This window comes from Lepeophtheirus salmonis, chromosome 4 (assembly GCF_016086655.4).
Source record: "Lepeophtheirus salmonis chromosome 4, UVic_Lsal_1.4, whole genome shotgun sequence".
Taxonomy (NCBI): Eukaryota; Metazoa; Arthropoda; class Copepoda; order Siphonostomatoida; family Caligidae; genus Lepeophtheirus; species Lepeophtheirus salmonis.
Window position 1 is genome coordinate 11964922 of NC_052134.2, and position 27593 is coordinate 11992514.

At 29.6% G+C, this 27593-nt stretch overlaps 1 protein-coding gene across 15 annotated transcripts in view; it reads left to right on the forward strand.

Annotated features, from left to right (window-relative positions):
* The window catches only part of SK (small conductance calcium-activated potassium channel), a 456472-nt gene that overhangs the window by 254898 nt on the left and 173981 nt on the right, over window positions 1-27593 (forward strand). For 8 of the 15 annotated variants that reach the window (XM_071887626.1, XM_071887624.1, XM_040711116.2 and 5 more), the window contains 2 exons: window positions 1166-1498; window positions 23801-24094. The exons of 2 other annotated variants lie outside the window; for them this stretch is intronic. In XM_071887626.1, coding sequence (XP_071743727.1) covers window positions 1166-1498; window positions 23801-24094 — 627 coding nt within the window. The remainder of the gene's footprint in view (window positions 1-1165; window positions 1499-23800; window positions 24095-27593) is intronic. 5 more of the 15 variants (XM_040711117.2, XM_071887628.1, XM_071887627.1 and 2 more) reach the window with 1 other exon arrangement.

Here is a 27593-nt window from a genome sequence, read left to right on the forward strand (position 1 = left end):
GTAGGAAAATTGTCAATTTAGTAAAATTCCCCGTACTTTTTCAAATTTCATCATGAATAATAACAAATTATAAATTCGTTTAATATTATTTATGACAAATATCTAAACATATTTGTTTGTTTCATCCCCAAGGGAGTACCTTCAAACGTGAGTAATATTATTACAATACCAATTTCTTGCAGAATTTTGAATTCAATCCAATTGTTTAAGAAATGGATCAAGAGGATTAGTAAGGAAGAGGAGGAGGGATAAATAGCTTAGGGCTCTTAAAATATGACTGAATGCCCTCCTTCCTCCGATTGACCCAAGGGTAGTTTGGGAATGCAAAAAAAACACCGCCAATAAATCCAAGGAATCCCTCTGACACATCACACTAATTTAAAAATCCTGGGTTGGCTGGGTTTCTGGGGGAAGTGTTGGATATTTAAAAACAAAAAGGCAAAATATCACATACATCCAAGGAACCCCTCAAATATCAAAAAATAGTTCCAAGCCCTCGGATTGTGCAGGTTAACAAAGTATGTTTAGATATTGGTCAGCAATAATACTACGCAAATTTATAATGTGTTATTATTCGTTTTGAAGTTTGAACAAAATACGGGCAATTTTCCTTCAGTGCAATCCTCCACGGGCAGTTTTCCTAGTACCTTTAATTTAGTATATACCCAGATTTTTTTTAAAGTAGGTAATCTAAAATAATTTTTTCTAGATGCTCTTGATGTTTTATATCTTCACATTGAAAATAAGCCATGATTTTTAACATTCTGTTCCAAAAATCTAAATCTTTAAAACTTCAATTTTTCAGCATTTTTTTACGAAGCATTTGCTGTGTGTGAGAAATTGATAAAAATAAAATACTTTTGAAATTTATGTCAGAACAATATATTTTAGCTTTGGTTAAAATTCTTCAAAGCAAAAAATAGCATCAACTTCAGTTAGTGAACATTACTTTTTGTTACGCAAAGTCAGTGAAATTAATTAAGCATAGTTTCCACACATGCACCTTTAACATTTTTTGACTTTACTACACAATACAAACCACATTTGTATGATTTCAAATTATCACCTCTTGCTCAGTATGTACAATGTACATTTTGGTCACTAATTTCACAATTGTTAAAAAGTAAAAACCGACAAGAATCAAACCAATTTCTCTCTTCCACAGCATCCAAACTCAGCATCATCTACTCACTCATCCCTTAGCCTTGCTTCACCTCCTCCCCCCTCTTGCACTTCAACCCAGCCCCCACCCCTAACGAATCAATCCTCGAGTGATTCATCAAAGGCTAGAACTTTAGCAACCATAAGTGAACAAGCTCAACCCCTGAATCCTACGGCATTACTTGAGCTAAACAACCTCAGCAACAAGGAGCAAAGCTCAGCTATAACAACTACTACATCGCCCACAGCAACTACACCCTTGACCACTCCCCCTCAACCACTCTCCTTAATAACGGCGGAAGGGGATGGGGGTCATGGGAAAACTCATGGCGGCTCGGTAATTTTTTCATCATTTTTGGCTGCAACAGTTTGGCTTCTTTATTTCTTTCTAATAATTTTTGTATTACTTCTTTTACCTTCTTTGACACAACCATACATTACACATCAAGTAGTATTAGTAGATAGAGGAATAAAAACAGTATATAAACTGTGCCTTGTATCATAGTCATAGAATATAAATATATAATTAAGGACGCATTATTTAAATTTATTTAAGTTTTTTTTTTATTCAAATTAGTCTAATTCATATTATTTGAAATTTATTAATTAATAATTTATTTTTCAAGTTCTACACATTATACATATAGCTTCTATTGCACAGATGTTATTATTAATTAGTTATTTCATCACCATTCTTCTAGCAAGATGGACATGAGAACAGTTTGATTTGAACTTTTTTTTTAAATTCCTAAACTGCTAGTGCAGAAAAGTTATCATATTGTATAAAAATTATCTATGGAAAATTCCACTGTCCTATAAAATCATTTTTAGGTCGATCAAACTATAAAATAAGGGAAACACTTTTTAATTTAGATACTAAACATTTTGGTAGACAATTATTAAACCTACCAAAAGTGTTAATTTTTTTTCTAAAACTCTCTTATCAAAACAAATCAGAAAAAAATCAGAATAATATGATGATCCACGTAGAGCACACATCTTTTATTTTATTTTTTTTCCTTTTATGAAAGTAAAAATCTAATTTCTTAATGTTATTCTCTATTTTTACTCCATAGGGTAGCTTTAGCAACAAACTTTAATTATATTTTTATATGTTAGAATAATGTCTATCGTAATTAATAAAGACATAATAATGATTAATAGAGTATGCAAATACTTATTGACGGAATAAATAACTTTTGTCTCCCTTCAAACTTTAACCGAGATGTGCTTCCTCAAGATAACATTGTAGATCAATGAAATTTTGCGTAGATTAATATCTTAGTACCTGAAGACTTTCCCAAACTAGTCATAGTCAAAATTCGGAAAAAGTTATATGTACGAAAATCCAAAAAACAGCAATACCAACAGAAGGATATTTTTTTCAGTATAATATATGTTACAAAATGTGATAGAAAAGTAATTTTGTATAAATATATTAGGACAGTGGTCCCCAATCCCCTGTCTGTGAATCAATCAGTAACGATAAGTGCAAGAATGAATTAGTTATTTAATTTATATTTATTTTCTAAGTCCGGCACAATAATTAGGGGGGGGGAACTACTGCTTCATCTACAGCTGGCGAGAGATGAAGAAAATATTAACTATAAATGCAAATTACAAATGATAATTAATGATTGTGGAAACTAGGTGTTAATTATATTTGGGTTGATCATTTTTAATTGACTCATTGGATTTAGAGGCAACAAACAAAAATGCAATGATCTTTTGTAGTTTGTATTCATACAGTTCTTCTTATACCAACTGTAGTTAGAGTAGTAAGTCCCCCTTTATTAAAGTCTAAGTTGAGTTGTTTTTTAAATGCCTTTATTCTCTCCACTTGCATTCCAAAGTGTAACCCAAGGAGAAAACTGACCTAGAAATAGACTCCTATATGGTACCACCTAGTTACAAAAAAGTTTATGACACTTTTTGATATTATATTACGGACAGTTTTTGATGTGTTATAATAGCGTTATTTTGTGAGAGCAAGGTGCTGATGATGTTATTATTTCCTTAATTACAATAGTATCGGAATATTGGAGCAATTCCCCTAATAAAGCTCCATAAGAGTATACATTGGATTCACATTTATTAATATTATTATTTCAACCCACCCTGTTCAGCAGTTAAAACAAGGTTGGAGACCACTGTGTTAGAGGAGTTCACCAAATATAACTTGTACGCTATAACTAACTTTGCATGATCATATAGTGTGTTCTCCTTATTGCAGTGATACCAATATTCGACAACGACAGATTAATTTGAATTTGATTTTTTTTTTCCCCTTTTGACAAAGACTGACGCCCTTGCAAAAACGATTGATGCCAAGAGTGGGATACTTTGTCGGATAGTAATTGATTTATAATATAATATATGTATAAGGATTTTCCAAAATAAAATACCGAAAAATTGAGAGAAATATCTACCCAATAATATTTCAACCTCCAAATAAATATAAAAATTGTAAAAATCCCCTCTCTTGCTTGAAAGATAAAATTGAAGTGCTCTCTAGGTCTTTAACATACATGTACATTAAACTAATGAGCTTTTGATTCTTTTTCTAAAAATCGATCTCCCGTAGAGACAATGGATGGATGAACTTTTACCTAAAAGTTTTATATTTATATTATTTCGAGCTTAATAATTTTGCAAAATGACTCGAGGCAAAATTAACTAGTGACCATTGATTCAAAGTTAAACCATTTCAAATGCTATTAATAACAATTTATCTTTTTAAATTTGTATAATATTGTAACAATTACTAATTTATGTTCACAAATAATTTTATTATGATTTTGCTAGTCACAGAAATAAATATTGCCCTGCACGAATATCGAAGGATCCCTTTGTCCCTTTCCATATGGAAAGTATATCTAAGTTTTTTATAGAGATAAACCTAGAATATTATTAAAAAATGTTCGATAAATATTTCTCACTAGGTGGGTCGTTACCCAAAAGTGGTTCACGGATGCTGAATAGGTAGGTTGTAGAGAGTTTATTAAAATTTTAAATATACTTATCTTATTATATGAACGTATTTCAAGCTTTTCAATTAATACAATATTTGTACAGGTCCTGCAGTAAAAAAGATAGTTAATCACTGAAATTCGATGGCTGCATTACAATTGATTTGTGAAGGGTCTAACGATTTGGTTTTCATTTTTATATTTAAATAACACTATCCAATTAAATCGCACTTTCTTTTCTATATACAAGAACAGCATATGCTCAACTTAGTACAATTTGATCCCTTGATTCTAAATATGGCTTATTTTTTCTCTCATAGCCTCGTGGCCTTCAGAAAAAGACCATATTTTTTTTGTTATTTTTGGCTATTTGTAAGGTTCAATGCTGTTTTAAGCCCTCGGTGTTGAAGATGGGGATATATTAGATTAATATTTTTTAAAGACGAATGTTAAAAATTTCTAAAAACATTTTAAAAATGTATGTATCATACTTTTAACTCGAATTATCTTTGTTCAAAGTAGAATGTAGGTGTTTTTTATTCAGAGGCTCATAGTTTCAAGGCGAATGGATTCAAAAAATTTAAAAGTATTGCCTTGGATAGCTAAAAGAATGAACTTTAATTTTAAAAAAGAGCCTCTCCAAAAACGTTCTATATCGTTGTTAATTTGAAATTAGGCCACGACAATATTTCAAGGAAAAAACTCCTTTTTGAATTGATCTCATAATAAAAGTGTATAAATATTGGCTTGCCCCAGCTAGAAGAGATAAAAACAAAGAAAGAGGAGAAAAAATGAGATAGAAACAAAGAGAGAGAAAAAGAAAAAAAGAAGAAGTTTTTAATGCATCATTGGTGTTGTATCGGTCCTAGGACGTCCTTCATAATCAGTCTTATATTTCCCCCCCCCCTCTCAGTTTTTTGAAAATATGTCTGCTATTTTTCACCATTTATCAGTCCTAAGGCCGATATGCTGGTCTTTCAGTAATAGCTACTTTCAAAATTTTCTTTACTTCCAGCTGGGACTGAAGAAAATAAAAACAAAGAAAATAATTAATGATAGCTTGAAATAGTGTTATGTTTGTCCTTATGCATTCAATCCAGTCTAATCTTTTTATCGATCCTTTGCAATGTTGGTACTTGGGCCCGGTCCTAAATACTTTCAGTCCTTGTGTCCGGTCCTAAATACTTTCAGTCCTTGGGAAGGGTCTTGGAAAATTTCAAACATATATCATTGGTTTACTACGCCAAATAAAAGATATGATATATGTATATATATTGAGAATACTTCATTTATCTTACAAAAATATTATTTTTGTCTTGATAACGCAATATTTAACAAGTATATTTTAGTTTAACATAATTATATAAATTAATTTATCATGTAATAAAATAATTTAAAAAAGGAAAAACCCCTCAATAACGTCACGAAAGATAAGTTTTACCTTCTTTACTGACCAATAAGTGAAACTGAACTGGATAGGATCAGACTGAACTATGCTCTCGGTCTAAAATAAAGACCGACACAATAGTATATAGAGGCTTCCACAGGATTTTATTTTGGAGGTTGTTTTTTTTATAAAAGAAATTATAATTTTTTCATCGGTTATCTATTTTTTTAGAAAACAAATCCTAAGAATTAATTCTTCTAGGGGGGCTAATTTTTTTTTTTTTTTTATGGGAGTGATTTTTTAAATTTCTCCATTTGAGGCGGGGGTACAGCCCCCCTTGTAGACACCCCTGGTATAGAAGATATAATACTTGATTATTATTATACATTCTTGCCAAAAACCTCCTACTCCTAGATTAAGGTATCACATATTTTTAAAATTTAGTAACTACTTCATTTCGGATGTTGTTGTCAAAATAAAAAGCCTATGGCAAGGCCTAGGACCAATACATTTTTTTTAAACTGGACTAATAGGATTGCAGACTTAGTAGTAGTTTTTTTACACCTATCTCACACTACTTAGTTTCTTACAACACACACATTGACTTTCTAAGTCGTAACAGGATATATGAGATGATGTTATTTGTTTTCTCTTATTTTTGTCCATTACTCAAGTGGACTTGAGTACAATGATAGCAAGTCTGGAAAATCAGATATATAAATATATATATAGGTATTGTTATTTTTTCACACAGATAAACAGGGTGACGATATTAAACCGAGAACAAGTTTAGACCTCAATAACTTGACAGCCCTGATATTTAAGTTTATGAGAGTATACTCATCAAATGAAGCTGGCAAAACTGAATAAGAAAAAATAAAAACTCCTTCAGATGTTTTCCAAATACGAACGCTGCGCCGGGATTATTATCTGTATCCGTGCCGGGTAGACGCCAAAGGACGTAAATAACTCAATAGATAAGTATTCTAGAGGGTTAAAATTATTGAGGTTAATAGAGCTGACATCATGTTAAAATTATAAATTGACGCATTTTCTCCTAATTAAGTTATTCGAACGAGAAAATTAATATATTACAAACTAATGGAAATGGGGCCTTTTAGCTCCCCAGGTCTAATTTTTTTGTACTACTATGTGTGAGGTGTCTTAAAGAAAGTCCAATAAACGTGCAAATAACACTGCTAACTCCTTACAGGCTACCATTCTCGAGGAAGTGGCAAACATGCCCAAAAAGTCATTTAGCAGAATTAGTAAAAGGTTGTCAGACTGTAATTGAAGCTTGAGGTGTTTGGTTTACGTGATTGACTTTAATATAGTCCCCTTCATTTAAGAGTAAAATATTTGTGAATTGCTATTATAATTTAGGGAGATAAATTGGAAAATATATTACCCTGAATTTGTATATATTTAAAGTCCCCACCCTGTAAACATTATTTATAACATAATATGTACACTCTCAAAGAATAGATAGAGAGAAAGGCTGTAAACACTCAATATAGATTGTTTTTCCTACTTATAAGTAATTTAACTACGCCCTTTACAAACATATAGTCGTCTAAGTGGAAAAAAGAATCTTTCTAAAAATAAAACGTGATTGAAGCAATCCTCCCCCCCCCCTGCATTAATAGTCAGATGGAGTTTCACCACTTAGATTAAAGCTAAACGTAGGCACAAAAATATTGTATAAAAATTGGAAACGGGTATATTGGACAAAATATCTAATACCTGCATCGTATCTGTTTCAGAGAACATTCTTAGAAATTTCCATATAAGTATGCTCAGGGGTATCCGTAGGGGAAGAGCTGGAGGGGTTGTAGCCCCCTCCAGCCAAATTAATTCTTATTCATACAAGAATATTTAATATTGTAATTTTTTTTTAATTTAATCTTTTCAGAATATCTATATATTTTTGAAATTTTTCCCCGAAAAATTTAATTTTAGAAATGTTTGTCCAAAAAAAATAATTTATTTTTTAAAGCTACGGATTTTTGAAATTTTTTCTAACAAATTTGGTATTTCATTTTCTTTTTCAAAATTACACATTTAAAATGTAATTTTAAAATTTTTTTCCAAAAATTTTATAACAATAGCTATTGATTTTTGAAATTTTTTATCAATAGCTGTGGATTTTACAGATTTAAGGCTTAAAGGATTTAATGACTTGAGGCTTCTTTTAAGAACGCAATTAGTGAACTTATTAAAAAATAAACAGTCACTTTTCATGACGTCTGCAATTTTTTTGCCCATTACAATATTCACAATATTAATTCATTCAATTAAAAGAGTGAGTACATGGAAATTGTTTTTATTAATTTTAGAGTATTGAAGAATACTAATTACTCAACAGCTGTAACTGAAAAAAAGTGTGGCATAGACCAATACTTTGTTCAAATACTGATGATGGGATCTTCATTTACCACTAAGTTTGCAGCTTTGGATATAAGTGGATATCTAAGTACTACATTTATACCCTCTGACCCATCAAATATCTTGAAGTTAAAATTTATATTAATATTAATTTGCTAATAATAATTTATACAGATCAACAAAATTTTACTTTAAATAAATCTACTTTTTTTCAAATATAATAAAACTTGATAAGCTGATAACGTATCTGTATTATGTTTTCCAAATTAAATTTGTTTATGAGAATTTTCATTTCAATTGTTTGAGTATTTTTACCATTTTTATAGGTTTGAGTATATCACAAATAAATTTATTTATTACCTGGTAAACTTTATACTATTTCCAAATATGTGCTTATATTTTATTTACGATATTGAATTGTTTAAAATTTTATTGATGGAATAATCAATAAGAGGTTCATAAAATAATAAGCATTAACATTTATCAATTCCTACACAATTTAACCCTTAAATCTCTAGGACTACCGTTTGGTCCCGTTTCAAAAATGCTCATCAATATAAAACTAGCCGTTGTTTTGTTTATTTGTTTCACTGAACATGTCTTTGATAGTTGAGCTTTCCATAGAAAAACTTTAATCATTACAAATACTTTTATTTGTAACTTGTAATTTGCTCTTGATAGTGCGTGAAGGAATTTTTTATCAATATGTCACCAATGTGTTTTTGAGGAAGAATTGCAGAAACCCAAATAAGATTACTATATGTACTAGGATTTTGAAGTTATCTAAATAGGACTGTACAGTCCAGCCAGGCATTGGATTTGTTATTGGAAACAGTCCCATAGGGCGTGTAGGCAAAAATGTATAATTATTCTTCACATTTTGTGTCTAGGTTTTTCAAATTTATAACTTCTGCTACTTTTTACTGAAAAAGGTAAAATATAATCGCATTGAGAGCATGATTACACATATTGCATGCAATAGTGACTCAGACTCTGATGGGTCTGGTGCTGATTTTTGGGATCCAGACTATCTCTTGGCCAACAAGGAATTCCTGACGACAAGACTGACCCCGAGAAAAATATGTGAAAAGATATAGGTTTTATTTAAAACTGTGTAAGGCTGTCCCTACACAGTAAAAAGTATAAATCACCATCCCTTTGGAGAAATTTATTCGCGACAGATGATGTACCATCATCAGTGTCTTGATCAGAATGAAAAAAAAAACTGTTACTACTTGCCCAATGGATTTTTTCAAAAAATAAAATCCTGATCACCTTCTTGACAAGATCTGTGAAAAATCCAATGAGTTTATTCAGCTCATGGATATATAATTTTATAATATTAAAAAAATACTTTCTGAAAATATAAAGATATATTGTGATAGGAGATATCCATTTAAATAAGAAATAAGAGTAATTAAGTCAAGTCTGAGTTTTTTACAATTTCCTTTATAAATGAACTAGCAAAAAAAATACAAATGATCATAATTCTCTTGGATTCTTCACACTATACTATATCATTTCGGTTAAGTAAGGTAATTGACAAAGCCTCATCATTGCAGCTTCAACCCACCTCCCGCCCCCCACACACAAAAAAAAACTCTTATCATGGCCTATTGTAACCTTAGTACTATTATTATTAATAAAAAAATAGCATTTATTGGAATTGTAACAGAAACACAGAACTACTAATAATTTTTTGTATTTGCAAAAAACAAAAAGTTATGAAGGATAATACTGTCGAAAAAATAAAACCCCATAACTTGTTTATTTTTGCAAATATTGCAAAAATTATATAATAAAATATTCCTGAAATCGACAATACTCCGTTCAAATATTGCATCGGCATTTTTTTGCGCAAAAAGCATCTTCTTTTGACACTTTTTCCTAAAAAACTGAAAATGGACTTGTGATGAAAATTGGAAAAAATAAAGAAAAAAAATCAAAAATTTGAGAAAATATTCAGAAAATGACAGATATTTCATTTAAACATCAATTTTTACTTTGCAAATTTATATGCAAACGAGCTGCTTGACAAATTTCTACAAACTTTATTTCATATAATAAAGGATACACACACACAATCTCTCTTTTATTTATATATACCGATTACAATGGATTTTATTTGAATTTGAATTGAGTTTATTCATATAATTTGCCGAAACGAACAATTCAGTCCCGTTTCATTTTTATTGTATGAGTGTTAAAGAACTTTATAGTCTTATTTCATTATTCTGTCATAAGTATATATTTTTAATCCAAAATGGTGTCACAATAGTTTCATATGGCCTTCAAAAATAGAAAAGAGTAATGGAAAAATAATTTATCTGCTAGACAAACATTAAGATCTAAACATTTAAAGGTACATCGAAGGTATATCCCCTCCCCCATACCCAAAAACACACGGAACTTTAAATTAAAAACGGCAACACGTGTTCCATTATTTATTTATTTTTATATGAATTTGTTTATATCTTTTATTAAATAAAAAAACTATCAGAGGATTTTAAATATTTCATTAATTAACCTGGATAGATTTATGCTTTAAAAAAAGTCAAATCTTTATTTCAGCTAAACTATCTCTTTTGTAATTGAAGTTTAAATTAGTGGGCCTTTAAATTACTCGTTTGGCGTAAAAACAATGAAAAATGTTACGGGTAATTCCTTTAAAAAAAAATCAAATATTGTGTTTTTTTTGTTTCTTTTTACATATAAATTGAATTTTCTTGAGATTGAATGATTGCATATAAAATATAACCACACATTCTAAATCAAAAGTTGTTAAAAACCTTTAAAAAGTGTGCACATGGTCAAAAAATTCGAATTAAAAGTTGAATAAGGAATTCAATTCTTTTTTTTTTTTTTTTGTAATTTTGTAATCAGCAATAGATTATATTAAAAGGATTACCTAAAATTAAACGACAGTTTATTTATTACATATTCTTTTTTTAAATTTAATTTAATTTACATTAATCCTATCAATATGTATTTTTTAGAAATGGAATATGTAATATGAGTATTCTTTAATTAAATTCTTTATAAAACATATATATGTAAATTCCAGAGCTTAACAAAGGAAATACGGTTTTTTTTTCGTTTAATTGGTAGCGGAGTCCCCATAAATGAAAGTAGGTTCAGTCAAGCGATGACATACTAAAAGTTATTTTTTTATCCATCATGAATTTGCCGTCGAATATAAATATTTCAAAAAGTTGTTTGACAGAATATTAAATAATTCAAAGTAATTAGTATTTACAATATTTTCCTTAGTTTTTGGAACATTTTTTTGTTAATCAGATAAACACTTCAATTCCTAATTTACAAAAAGACAATTCTTTAATTATTCATTTTAAATTTATAAATTCTTTGAACACAAAAACTCCGGGATAATATTTCTTGCGAGCTAAAATTTAACCTTCTAACGTGCACACAGAAAAAAAAAAATTAACAGACCCCACAAGATTTTTTTATAGGCCTCTACCATATGGTTCAGATGTCGATTCATGGTAAAAGTGCATTCCAGAGAACGAGTATGATTTTTTTTGCATTGAACAAAAAGAAAATATATTTCTATATATATATCGAAAATATGGTGACTCAAAATTACATCTACCAAATGGCCGAGCAGGGGGTTCAAGGGGCAGTTTTTCTAAATAGAGTAATTTGAACCGGATTTATTCTGGGAAAAACAATATTTTTAAGGCCTATACAGAATTACCAATTTATAGTTTTGAATAATGTTACTGTCCATAATTGTGAAATAAAATATTTTGCTTAATAAATTTTATCCTTATACACAAAATTACTATTCCTTTAGAACCTCGAAAAAAAAGACTAATTTTAATAGAAATAAAAAAAATCACTAGAAATTAAAAATATCAAAAATCGGTTTATACAAACATTTCATTAATGGATATATCATAAATAAGTGTGTATCAAAATATAAGAATAACAAATGAAGTTGCAATTTTTATAGAAGAAGTGTCTTGTTAAAGGATATTGTGCAAGTTACAGCAAAAATGTCTTACTATTCTTTATTTATTTGCATCATCAGTCTCATAAATTAGATTTTATTAGTTGATGTTATACTTGTATTTTGACGTAAAAAAATGATATATATATATAAATTATGTATTCCTTTTAGTATAACTTTTAAATTATGTAACACATATTACTTATCAATTATTAATTTTCGAGTAAAAAAGTAAAACAAAAAAAAACTTAATTTTTGGAAATATATAAACGAAGTAAATTTAAAACTCCTAATTTGATACAATCTGTTTTTTATTTGACCCAGTTTTTGACAAATCATCGAGGACTTTTAGTATATATATTTTAGCAAAAGTTTTCTTCGATGAGGACTTTCAATAGATTTCCGTATTGATTGAAAATTAATGTGAAATGAATATCAAAAGAAACATAAAATAAAAATAAAAACTTTCTCGCTAGCTTACGCTTTGTTCCTATAAAATAAAACAAAAATGCTCATGGGAATTATATATTTTTATGAATTCCTATGAAGTATATATCAGAAAGGTAATAGGAAGTTGAGATTATGTTAATTTTTATACTGGATGTTTCTTTTGTGGGATGTAACGGTATTGCTTACTTTCATCATTTTGGTGATTTTTTATCAATTTTATCAATATCGTCGTTTAATTAATAGTAGCATAGGTTTATTTTATACATATATGTCACAGGGCTAAAAAAAGGGGAATCTACACAAAAAATGAAGGCAGAAGAAAAGAGACAGAGAGAAGGATGTAGAAAGATACAGAGAGAGAAGGAAAAAAAGTTTTATTACTTCAGAAATAGGCTCTCAATGACCTCAGATACCCAAAAAGTATCTTAAGAAGATGCTTGTTTATTTGATACGTCTTTCGTAAATTTTAGACGGTTTTGTGCAACCATTTTTGATTATATATGTGATAACACTAAAAAATAACTTATAAATATATAAAAACCCCTCCCTTCCCTATAATAAAGGGGGCTAGCGACGCCACTGATACGAAATATTTTATATATCAAGAAATTGTTATCTGAGAGAACGTTGACAATATGAGTATTTTTATTCAAACTAATTTCTTATATCTGGATTGGACTATATTACATAATTCTTATTATAAGTAATCTAAACATTTCATGTTTTTAGATGAATATAACACGTCATTACATTTATTGTATCTTGAAAACTGTCCTTTAAAGAAAAAAACGTAAACTAGACCCAAAATCAGGTCAATTCTTCTCAACTATAAAATGATTGTTCAATAATACATAGGAATTGTTCAGAGCTTAACAAGAGATAACTTATGATTCACCAATCTACTCTCTGAACACTGACAAGAACAAATAATTAGGAAAACACTGACAAAAAATACAGTTTAAATTGAATACCTCATGATCTGAAAAGTCACGCACTAAAAACGAAAATATGTTTTTCCCCGTTCAAATTGGCATTTTATAAATTATCAACATAAAAACTTTTATGCCATTGATTACCTTGAACCGTATTTTTTCTTGTAAAGAAGCAGTATAAAATTAAAACACGATTTGTTTTAGTTCATTGTTTTGAAAATAACAAAAATAGGGTAACATATAATAGCACAATGACTCACGAAAAAACAAAAACGGATTGCATTAAATTTTGACAGCTGTCTTTTGAGTGTTCATACTAATTGAAAACGAAGTGAACTAAAATAAAATAGCGCCATTTATGTGTGAAGCCCGGGACTTTTTAGCCAAAGTTGTGGTATGTAAGTGTTCTATAGTTATAAAGTTGTCCATTTTGGAAGAAATGACCTTCAAAAACTTTTATAACGGGGTTTTCCTTAAAAAAAGGCATATTTTTGCATTTCCAATCGAGTTAATATAGCAGATTTTTTCCGTATTATTTACTCAAACATTTTTTTCTTTTTTTCAATGATTTGAATAATTTATTAATATAATCAAAATTTATTGTCAATGCAATAAAGACAATCATTCAACATAATAAGTATCCTTCAATCACTTTTGTTTTAAATTGTTATTATTTTATGCAAAAAAAAAATTCTTACTTAATCCATAAAGTATGGAATTTGCAAGCAATTTGATGCTCATATGACAATTACTATGCTTGTAATAATTTTAGAGCCTCATTGTATTTAATTTTAATATAGTTAAAAATAGATGTACCATATCTGTTAAATTTTCATGACTCTAAAAAAAAGAATTCTATTGTATATACTCTGCATAGACGGGATAACAAAATGTCTTCCTTATTTAAGAAAACAACAACTTATAAACACCAAATGTTGAAGAAAAAGTACATGTTTTTTTTTACATCTCATTAAAAGTAATGTACACATTATAAAAATATTTTGTGCGTTCTTTATGCCTCTTAAAAGTTTATAAAATCTCAAGAAATTTATTTTTTTGGCATGAAAAAAACTTAAGCATAACAAAAATATTAATTTTCCTTTGTTCACGTGTAAAGAAAAAAAATACTTATAAATAAAAAAATCAATATTTCACAAATGAATCCAAAAAAAGTCCCATATTTTAAAACTTATTTTTAATTAAGAAGAGGCGCATGAAAAACTAAAACTAAAAACTTTCAAAAATAACATGTTTGATCTATTTATTTTTCATTACATAACTTTCAATTATGTCATCTATATATGTGATGTATCAATACAAAAAGAATCTTGAACAAAAATAACAAAAAGAGAAAATCCGAATTAACTTGTTTACTTAGTATATACAAACAGCCCAATGTTTCATATACATATTTGAGTCAATTATAAACTGTGTATTCAAATTTATTGGATAATTTAAGATAGCTTAATTTCTTAAATACCGTTCACAACATATATTTGATTTAAGGGGCTTATGTTGGCCCCGATATGGCCTTTTAAATAAAATTTATCAATATTTGACCAATTTAAGAATAATTTTCTGCGCATACATAAAGATTAACAAGAATAATTTGTTGATATTAACTAAATTGTATCAAAGAATGCAAATTTTATCGATACTACAGGGTGAGGACTCAAAAGTTAAAATCATCTTCGAGGCCTTCTAGCCTCAGTTCTAAAAATCTGATATTTTTGTAGTTTACACCTTTTAAAAGAACTTACAAATAGCTACAATTTGAGGTTTCTTTTGTTTTTATGTCATCAAAAATATCACAACAACAAGCAAAATGGCAGAGGGTGTGCCATTTACTCCATGCACAAGTAATCTCCAACAAGAAAATATTTACAGTAGACGCTGTTCCGAACAAAAGAAATGCTCACTTCTTAGCTGAATCAAGAGCTCAGATCAAGGGAACCTTCAGGGCCAAACATCCAGGTCAGGTCATGGGACTCAGCGTTGTGGCGTCCTATGGCAGCAATATGCTTCCTTAATTCATCAAGGCTAACGATAAAGTTAACAAGGACGTCTACTACAAAGTCCTCAAGTATCATGCCTTGCCAAGGATGAAGAGCCTGTTCACCAGATACAACTACATGTTTAACGAAGACGGTGCCTGGCACACACGTCCAACAAGTTGCAACATTTCTGCAGGGAAAACATGGATGGTTTGTGGACTTCTCAAGTTCGTCCTCACCCAACGTGATTCCTAGTACATTACTGTTTTGTGAGACTTGAAGGAAAGATGAATAAGAATTCCACCCAAACGTAGATGCCCTGAAGACTGTAATCGCAGAGAGGTGGACAACTTGTCCTCGGAAAGGTCAGCTGTGGTTCTGTTCGTCCCCGTATTGAAGCTTTCTTTCAGAATGGAGGAGGACATATTGAATAAAAAGTGTAAAAAATTAATGCAATACCAATTTTCGGATCAATAGTTCAGACAACAATGTCACAAAATAAAATTATGTTGAAGTGTAAAATGTTCTAATTTGTGAGTCCTCATCCTGTATATTTTTTTAGAAAAAACATTCTTGCTTTTCTTTATTTTTTGATGGTCCACATATGTAGATTTATAATACCTTCATACATACTTATATAACACATGAGGGTATTCAAATGAAAGTTTCATTCTTTTGATAATTCATGTGTTCAACTGTTCAATTACATTCTAATAGATTTTATTATATATAAATCACTATAATTAATATATAATCAAAAATGAATTTAATACACAACAATATTTAAACAATCATCTAAATGAAAATACATTTAGAAAATAAAAATTGTAGTTTAATATTATACCATTAACGTTCGTCTATTCAACTTGTGTACTTTCTTTTGGAAATATTTTAACTTTGCAAGACGTGGGTCAAAGTTTTTGATTGATTCTAGTTGTACGTCGGGGGAAATTATATAAATTAAGTTTTACACAGTTATACAGGGAGGAGTTTTCAATCTGGAAAGTTTAAGGATAATGTATGTATTAAAAATTATTTCCCAATGTATATACAGCAATTAACAAATCGTTTGCTCTTAAATATAGGGTGCATAGTGAAGTAAATCATTCAATCCAATCACCACCAGCTTTAACCACAGCCTCCAAAAGGCCCCTGAAACTGAGACAGATCTTAATAAGGAACACCTTGTTCATATTGGCCACAGTCTCAAAAATGGAATCCCGGAAGGAGTCAACGGTGTTATGTGCACTTTTAATTGACTCAATCGCCAGGACATCTGAAACATGGTACTCCAGGGGGTACAGATCCAGTGAGCTAGGAGCCCACATTTTCTGTAACCAAAACTTGAAGGTCTTAAAAATATTTTTTTTTGTTAGAATAAATCCTATTCCAATTACCCGATTTGGAGAAACTACATTAACTTAAAGTTCTACATGACATTGGATCTCTTAACATCAATTTAAGCTCTTTATCTATTGAAGTTATTTGCGTCCTTGGTCCTGCAGTTATTGGGTACACGGCGTTCGTATTCGAAAGGCATTTCCAAGATATTTTCCATATTACAATTTTTTTTCAGGTAAATCTTATGAGCACATATCCATTAAAATATATCTTAGGGTTACTCAGAGGTCTAAACTTGTTCCAGATTTTAAATTCCAACCATGTAAATAATCTCAACTGAAAGTATTTTTTTAATTCTATGAATCAGTTCGTTACGATAAAAATTTGCATATCTCTTTAAATTACAAAGTTGGCCTTATCATAACAGTCTTCATATTTAGCATATCCTGAAAAGCAGGGGCGGCTGCAGGATTTTATTTCGAAATGGTATGGGGGAGTATTAATTTTTTTACAAAAATTTTAAAGCTAAAATTTGACCAATCATCTTATTTTAACAAATGAAGCTTTTCAAAAAACATTCCCCTCTTGCCATTTGTTTCCCTCAACTCCATAATTTATGGGTCATAAGGACGAATATTCCTTCATTTTGATAGGTTGACTTAATTTTTTTAGCACATTATCTGAGGATATTCATTAAAAGTATGTGAATATAATGATTTTAAAGTGTCAATTCTTATTTATTTGGTTTAATCTAGTCTAGTCTTATCAGTCCTAGACACAGGTCCTTAGGATTATCAGAACAAGGAATTATTAAACAACCAAGACATAAAGTTTAGTCATGTTATGAAAGACGGAACCTAATAAGTTTTTATGAATAATATGCAGGACTGAACTGTACCGGACTAAGAATGAACTGGCTGGGACGATAATCTACAGTCCTAAATAAGGACCAACACAACACTATGCTTTCAATACTGTGGCTTTTTTCAAAGTAAAAAGGTGCTTTCTGGGGATTTTTTTTAAATATTAGTAATAAGATAAATTTTAGAGAACAAAAGTTGTCCCCCTTAAACAACTTTAAAATGTCCAGGGTAGGTAGGTAGTGTAGCAGTACTACCAAAAATTGTCCAGAGTAATTAGAAGGGGTATCCTGTATAAGTTACTCGTACGTCATACTTTCTACTTTGGAGACAGCGACAGAGGATAGGTGAAAATCAATTCTCACAACCCTTTAATTATACTTTTTAGCTTCGGTACGTCAAGGGAAAGAACACAAAGGGAAGAGAAAAATATAAAGGTGAGAAGGATCTCAACTTTTCCGAGTTATTCGGATATTTAGCATTTGGAAGAGTTACAAAATTTGATCTCATTGTGTGGAAGAAGTTGTGAATTTGGCTTTGATAGAGTATTTGAAGCAAAGTAGGGGGTGAGTTCTCTCAGAGTCCATCCGTTGACTGAGGGATGAGGCCTAGAGGAGATCATATCTAGGTATATAAGACATAACTAATTGTTCTTATATCTACCATGAATCATGACAGTAGAATTACTTTCAGGAATGCTTTGCACGGGAGTCGTAGTGTGCAAATTCGTACTGGCATTTTTCTTGTTGGACATCGATACACTCGGATAAAAGTGAAGTCAATGCCTAATTGAAGTATTTTTACAATTAGTTTACAGTCAATAATCATGATCCTTATTCAAACTTAATTATTTGTCACCTAATAATAAGTCTTAATATTATATTACATTAATTATCAATTGATTAATTTTAGGAGATGACTGATGAGTACTTTAGTTTCTAAAGTGCTCACTAACAGAAACATTAAAATACTACTAAGTTGGTATTTTTTAGGTCAAAAATATGTATAAGATATACATCCGGTGCATATGTACTGTGTACTTTGTTTACATGTCTGGGTTGTTCATTTAAATATGAACACTTAACAATTCAATAACGAATTATGCTTGATTGACAAAAATAGACTCATAATTCGATACATTATAGCATACACAATTAGTTACAATACAAAATAAACCCGAGCTCTCTAGCTTACATACAAATCGAGAAAATAACACTTTAACGTGATCGATGAATTTTTCTATTCGCGAACTCTAAGAAGTTGGACGTCTCTAGAACAACCGTACACGACATCAGCAAGTACGAAACCTTGGAGAAGAAGAAAGGTTCTGTCAAAAAGGCCAAACTGGACCGGGAGAAGTGAATAAAATAGCCCAGGTCAATGCCTTCAATTCCATGAGGGTCCGTGCAAGAGATCTCGGGGTTTCAAACCAGAATGTGCACTGAGATATAAAAAGTGGATGGAAAGAGCCTTGTGAGAGTAAAGAGGCCCCTTTTGACGGCTGCAATGAAAGAACCCCATTTCCTCCGTTCCCAGTCTTTTTTAAACTCTTTTTCGACACTTTTGGCCCACTACAGCCTTGATGCCAACCCCCATGACTACGCCTTTTGGTTGCATGTTGAAGAAAAGGCCAATAGTGATCGTCATTTAAGTGCCGAGGCCCTTAAAGCTACTGTCAGGCAGAACTGGGACGCCCTGACAAAGGATTACATCTGCAGTGGGTGCCAGGCCTTCTGCAGCGACCTGGAAGCCATCATTGCTGCTAAGGGCGGCTACATTAATAATTGAGATAGTTCAGACACACATCTATTTATAGTATTAATTTTGGTAAAATGTTGTTGGCAATTAATGAATTATACCTTGTTAAAGTTCAAAGTGTTCAGATTTTAATGGGCCACTCGGTATGCACACCTATGCAATATTTAATTAATTCTTTTACATTTTTATTCATTTAATCATCATTGGTGTATGATATGAATTGCACCCTTTTACTTTCTTTCAGACATTCAGATATAATACATATTATCTACAAATAGAACACACATTTGAACTTCCTAATCTTCTTATGAGAGGTTGTGTATAACTATTCATTGTTGACGATGAGGATTATATAAATGTGGAAAGGAGAAAGAAAGGAAGAGAAAGTGTTCTAAACTGAAACAATTACTCATTCTAAAGCGGTCATTATTTATTATGTCCTCTTATATGTGTGCCCTTAAGAACATAATCAACGTCTTATGAAAAGGAAAATAATGACAATGAAATCCTTGATCTTTATTTTCATTATGGTTTTCCTAGGATTAAAATTTACCTTCCACTTTTTATAATATACGAGTTTAACAAAGAAACTCATGTTTATGGGTTCTGAGTAAGAGTTAAGGTACCTATTGTGTAATACATGAAATTAGAGAGCCTCGAGAGAATCCTTGCTGATATTTTTTTGTGTGTATTTGTCTATGTAATTCCTTGAGTTTGAACGGTTTATGGTTCATACAAGTCAAATTTTGATTCAATCTATAAAATAACTATTTTTAAGAAAGATGAAAAGCTAGTTTCCTTCATGAGGAATATTTTAGATTTTACAGAACAAATTCAATTGGTAAATTTACGTATTAAGTACTTACATTTATCATTTGTGACGATAATACCATTAAGTAAGTACTGTATAATATGGGAAATTAAATAAAAGGGATTTTCATTGTCATATTAAGGACCAATACAACTCATACGGGACATTTCTTAAGGAGTTTTCTTAATTTTCGATACATAGCGTGAATAATAGTATAGTCTTATGTATTCTAACAATTTTTTTTAAAAATGTATTTGTATGAAAATCTGTTACCCAATACTTTTGGATTAAACTATTTTGCCACAAGATATCTTGCCTAAGAACATTAACGCTTAAAACCATTTTGCCTCTGGTATAACTCTCTCATTACCTAATAATATTCTTAAGAGAAAATTACTTTAAAGCGAAATGGTTTAAAGCAAAGTGCCTTGAGGCAAAATATTTTAAGGCGATAGTGCCAAGCGAGGAAAATTTACACCATCCTTCATATTAAAATAATTATTTTTGAGTTTATTAAGAGGATGTGACATCAAGATGGAAATATTTCATTACCTATATTTAAAAATGAATGATTGAAATTAAACATAAATATGTTCTGATCTTTTTCCCACTTTTTTATTTAAATTTTTGTGCTTAAATGCATGCCCATATATAGATATGTGCAGGGTGGGGATTTTAATTCGGAAAACTGCATGATATTGTAAGGGACGTTTGAAGAATTATATTTGAGGGCCGGGGTTGAGTTTTTGGATTTTTTGAAAAAAAATCAAAAATTAATATTTCTAGAAAAAATTCCAAAATTAAATTATTTGGAAAAAAAATTGAACAATTAAATTTTAAATGTTAAATTTGTATGAAAACTATTTCAAAAATTTAAAGCTATTCATAAAAAGTTTCAGATGTTAACTTATTTGGAGCAAGAAATTCAAAAATTCACAGCTGTTCACAAAAAATTAAATATTTTAGATTTTACGGAACAAATTCAATTATCCATAGCTATTTCAAAAATATTTAATTATTTGTAAAATTAAACTGTTGGAAAATTAAACTAAATTTCAAAATTTAAATTTTCTTGTAAAAAGTAATAATTCCTTAATTTGGGGGCGGGGCTGCAGCCAAGATATTGTGCTATAATTTGTTCCAAACTTAAAATCCTCATGATCTATATATAAAAAAATATTAGTGTACTTTGTTCTCAGGTTAAGGCTTCAATTAGATATAAATGATTCATCTGGATTTTGAGATATTTATAATCTTTCCTGTTCTATTATATTATATATTAAAAAGTATGTATATTAACATTTTAGAAAAATGAAAAAATATATTTTTTAGAGGGAGGATGGATTTATTTCATCTCTTTTGAAAACAGATATAATGATTTAATGTTTGATAAAGTCAAATTGTCATATTTCGTTACACATCTTTTGCATTTTTTGGTATATTTACAAAAGAGAGGGTAATATCAAGAAAAATAAACAATGGTGTTTTATCGGATTTTGTGTATTTTCTCTTCAGCATCATTTCTTTATAAAATTCCTTTGACTTTTTTTCTTGTTTTTCTTCAAGACATAACTTTTGTAGTTGTAGTATACTTATAGATCTTAAATTTTTCCATAAGTAAATAGTTTAGGTCTCATTAATTGCACAAATAGACAACATACTTCTTTGCATTCTCATATTAATATTAATATATTAACCAATTATTTTTGCACAGGAGCCATCAATGAATATCAATAATAACAAAAGTAAAAAAAAGTTAAAAAGGTTCAATAACTGATTCTAATTAGTAGTAAATACTGGACGTACTAATTATTAATATGCAATTAGTTTTTTCATATTCTTTAGAAATTATAATTTTCTATATTTCTAATATTAATCTTTTTTATATATATATATATCAATTTTTGAAAATGAAGATTATGATTAGAGATGTGAAACTTGATGAAATCCTTGCGAATATAAATTTAAAAAAAGTACATGTTGATAACTTTGTGAGACGACATATCCTCAATCCGAGATTACTGTATAGATTATTTGAGTGTACTCATATAGTTAGAAATTGAGTTTTTTTTCTTTTTTTTTTAAGTTTTTATGAAACCTTAAACTTAAGACTTTTTCATATTCTAACACGGAAAATCAAATTTATTAATGAAAAACGAAAATTTAATATGTATTAGTTTAGAAGTACAAGAATTTTATAGCCTAAGAATTTTACTTCAATATATTGTAAATAATATGCACAAAAATTAAAACTCTTGCTGGCTAATACATTTGAATTGTTAACAAATTAAAGGTATAATTAGTAAAACCACTAATGGGGTATTAAATACTAGGTATACACACTCCCACAACATCATCATCACCGATTTTGATCCTTTTTGTTCAGGGTGTAATCCCACCACAAGAACACTATGTCTGAATTTGTATACCTATGTGAGCACAAGGCCCCTATTGGGAGTCCCTTAAACGGTTGTCCCTTTTCAAAGAATCCTCAAACTTTGTTCTTAGTCAACTGAATTTAAACATGTATGCCTTAAAGTACAATTGGTTAAATTTATTTAATGTTAATCAAAAAATAGTATTTTTGCACTAAATATCATGATAAAATTACTGCAAAGTATTAAAGCAGCGCCCCTGCAAAGCTGCAATTTCGAATTTGCCGATTGTTTGTTAGAGTTTTAGTCTTCTCAACCCCTATGACAATTCAAAAAATGAGTGGGGAGCTCAATGAAATCATCTTCATTGAGGCAAATAATTGAAAAACTTCATATTTGCTATATTAGTAAATTCCTTAATCAAATTATTTTGTTGGAATGAGCACTCCATAGATTACTTAACATCTGGATTGACATTAGACACACAACCTCGTTCAAAGGTCCTTGAAAATATATAATATTCCCATCATTTTCAATTCTAAAGAGAAGAATTAATTTGTTAAAAAGTGATTAATAATGAACACACCAACAGGGACCTGTCTTATTGTCCATTAAAAACCCTTAATTGCAATTTAAGTAATTAATCATGAAGCTGTGGAAAGACAAAAATATTCTTTTTTGGGAGTAATCATAAAATAGTTATTTTTTAATCTCTTTCTTTGTAGTATCACCGGTATTGGAGGAGAAGGGCTCTTGATGAACCTTTTTTATCAGTAAATTTCTGAACATTTACTTAAAAAAAATAATTAAATCAAAATAGTAATGGTATTAAAAGAGAGGTTGTGTGATTTTAAAAGTGAATAGTTTACCAAAATTGTTGATAATTAAGTTTGTTTGTTTTTGTTGTTGTTTTTTCATACAGAATTAGAATACAAAAAATATAATTGGGAATGAAATCGTTTACTGAATTTATAGATGGAAAAGGTCATATTTTCTGTAATTGTAAATTCCTTTTTAAATCTTTTTATAAGAAAAAATACCAGACAAAAATTATCGGTGATGACCATGTTATAAATTTTTAAAAATTGTGCACACTTTGGCATGAAAAGCCCCTAATATCTGGCAGGTTACCAACATTAACTTTTTTATAAATTTTTAAATGGATGCTCCCGAAGAAATTTGTCAATTTTTGCATCTCTAAATATATCTTTCAACTCTCTTTACTTGTTTACGTAAATACAATATAAAAAAACTATATTCGACAAGTTAGTCTGGTTTAATGAATACTTGACCTAAATTCTGGTTTCATAACTTTTTAACTTTTAACAAAAGTTTTAAATTTTGTTGACTTTTCTTGACTTTAATAATAATTCGAGTTACTAACACAACTAACCCATTTTTTAGACAAACTCATCGCCTCAAGCTTTTCCGTCATCGCCATCTGCAGCGGAAATGACATCTTCTGCACTGCGGAGAAGAAATTGGAGACGTGCTCATACTTCTCATCATCCCAATGCCTCATCTTTTTGTAGTGCCCATCATAACCCCATTGGCAGCCACACTTCACATAATCACATAATCTATTCGGATGTTACGAACCGTTCCATATCTAGTTTCCGAAAGCATGACTCCATCAACTCTTCGTCCAGATTCGTTAATGTTTCTTTCAACTCTAATACCACTGATGATCATTTATCGGTAAGAATTTCAAAAGATATAATATTAGTCATGAACTAAGGGATTTACATACAACTTCCTGCACAATTAATCTAATTCTAAAAAATAAATATAACAAAAAGACCCAGGATTCAAATTTGATAATTTTGTATTGTTAAAGTATTCAAATTTCCTAGTCTATAAAAGAACCTTCACCTTATATTGAACCTTGTCTGCCACAACGAAAAAAGTTATAATATGCAAAAAAAAACAACTTTTTAATGTAAATATAAAATTTAAATAATAAGACTGCATTTATATGATATACGAAAGTATAAGAATACAGAAATATCTAATGACATTTGGCTATATCTCACAAACTATATCAAATATTTAAGTTTTCTAAATATAAAAAAAACAACTAGTGCCATAAAAGATGATTATATATGTATGTTATTGTGTGCCAGGTAAAATTGTGTACTGTTTTATAAAAAAGATAATTTTTTTTATAATGACTTCCATTGGCTGCTACCATAGCCTCAAATTTTGGACTAAATGTGTTCTAGGACTTCTTGATAAATACTTGGGACATAGGCTCCTATTGCTGCTTAGTAGAGTCCTTTAGGTCATCCAAATTTCGGTGAGGGGTAGCATGTTTTATGCTTTAATCAGGTAAAGAGATTATGGTCTCTCTTGACCCGGTTGGCATTGTTTGCTATTGAAAGTAGTTGGTGATGTCGTCACAAATAAGACCCTTTGCCAAATCCTTCACATGGATCTTCACAGTACAATCACTGATACTGCTGCCACGGGACTTCTCAAGGGTGTGACTTGAAACCAGCATGCCTTGAATTTCGTAGACAAGACTCTGGGTAAACCCTATGACCTTCATAATTTCCCCGACACAAATTGGGAATGGAGCAACTCAGACACCCTTTGCTGTTTCGCCTCCATGCTGACAACAGTTGATTTTTGAAAAGTAATTTTTATTGTTTAATATCTGGAATATTTCATAATTCTAATAACACAACTTAGTATTCTAAAAAATTCACCTAAACGAAGTCCAGATTGATTTAAAGTCAAGTCCACGATTTTACCTAGCAAACTACATTGAGTAAATACAAACTATTATATTCAAAAGTTATCTATCAAATAATAGTAATGGGTTTATAATATATCTTTAAATAAACCTGATGTAGTGTTAAGTATTTTTCATATTATTGAAGCATAAAATTTATTATTTATATATTTATCAATCACTTCATACAATTGATATATTTCATGCTTAACACTCCGTTACATCCATCAAATACTACGGTGAGTACTCCATTTGTCCAAATAGCTGTTACATAAGATTTCTAATGTAAACATCATGACCAAATTTAGTACTGTTCATCATTAAATTTTGAATTTTTGAGAATATAATATACAATAATAGATAAGGATAGTAAATGTTGTTTGTAGAGTATAAATATTTATAACAATAATAGAACGAAAAAAATTCTGTGACGATACGACAACTTTTACTTCCATCTCTATTTTTAATATTCATTGTTTGATTAGAAAATTAAAAACATCATGTGAAACTCCGATTACTAATTTATACATTCGTGAATAATTTAGAAAGTAATAAGGTACCGTCCCAAAATATTATGAAACAAAAGGAAGGTTTTGGAATGCCCGCATACTAAAATCCACAATTATTATTGTTAGTTAAGCTGTGGACCACAAAAATTAAACTTAAAATTACAAACTCCAAAGAGTTGGTCTTTAAAACCTTTTAAAATAAATCAAAACTTAAGGGGATAGCAAGGATTCAGTGCCATATTTCGACATGAAAAAACTTGAGTAAAAGGAAAGACCTTACTTAGAAACGAATATTTTCTTTTTTTCTTTAAGTGCTTTATATCTTAGCTCAATTTATAGAATAAATATGTTTCACTTTTTTTTAAATTGCCTTTAAAAAAGATTATATTTTGATTGATTTTTGGTCAATTTAGTTTTTAATATTGATAAAATGTCCAGGAACACATTTTACCTTTTCATGCAGGGACTTGCCAGCAGTGAGAATGAAGAAAAAGCTGTCAGACAAAAAACCAGAAATTGTGGTAAGAAAAAAACTTCTTGCTCAAATTCATATGATAGTCTTCCAGTTCCATCTTGAACTAGAATGAATTTAAGCTTTGACCCGACGTTTACCGCCCTAAAAGCCTCCTTCAATGAGCACATGAGCAAGGAAATTATCTGCAAGGGGTCTGCAGCCTATAAACACCACACTGAAATCTGTCATTGGCTCCAAGGGTGGCCAAAATGATAAGTTATTGTTTTCAAGGAGTGTGTGAAGAAATTTGTAAAAATAAGCTATTACTTATTATGTTAAATAAATAATGGAGGGAAAAGTGTCCTAATTTACATACAACACCTGGTATATGGGGATGGATAAACACCGTAGAGTAGTTACAGAAGGTTAAAAATACTTTTACATATTATTCTTGTACAAAAGGTGAAAAAATAAAGTTTTTCAAATAAAATCTTGAGGTTTTTCTCCAATAGAAACTTAATTGAATTATATCAGCATTTTCTTTCATGCTTCATAAATATGAAAAATGAGCACACATAATCATATCTACAGGGATATGTCCCCTAATCAAACGTATATCTTTTATTACTTGTTTCCAGTTTGAAAGATCACGATACATTTCTTCATTTTTTTAAAGATATTAATTTTAACCATATACAAAGATAATTTAATTAGACATTAAGCTAATTTTTTTTTTTAATCTATTCTAATCGATTTTTGGTTATAGGAAACTTAAATACACTCATAAATTATCAGAGCATAAACATTATATTGATAGAAAGCTAATGGAAATCTTGACTTTTAATTTTATAATAGTAAAAAAACGAAATACAAAGACATAATTAGGTTTATAGTAAAGCATTGATTTGATGTAATCATGAGTAATCAATTGGAGTGTAGTTAATTCATATCATTGATCTAAATATATTACTTACCTCAACCTAATTATTCTCTATATTATTAAGAATATCGGATTTGAGTCTTAATATCAAGTAATAATTCGTACATAACATCCTTAATTAAATAATATAAAATGTGATAAGTTAATTAATAAGTAAAAAGGTTATTCTAAATGAGAAGAAGACTTCTTACCTTAGATCTAAAGTAACACATAAACATTAAGAATTCTTTGAAAAAGTGTTATATGTATAGATGGGGAAAGGGTCGTAAATTTAAAAAAAAAGCAAGAAGCCCTTAGATCAAATCGGCATAATCGTGCTGTGGCAATTTTGTACGGGTAGAAAATTTGTTCTATGAACAAAATTTAGTCACGTTTTGGGTATTATAGCAAAGTTGCACCAGATTTAAAGAAGATTAAATTTACATAGGAAAAATGGAATGGCGCTATGACGACGATTTTTGTCCATAATAACATAGAGATTTCCAGTTGAGTGGTCTCAAAGATTACTGGAGTACCAATCCCAACCTTTCAAAAGGCTCGTCTAGAGACTGATGATCTAT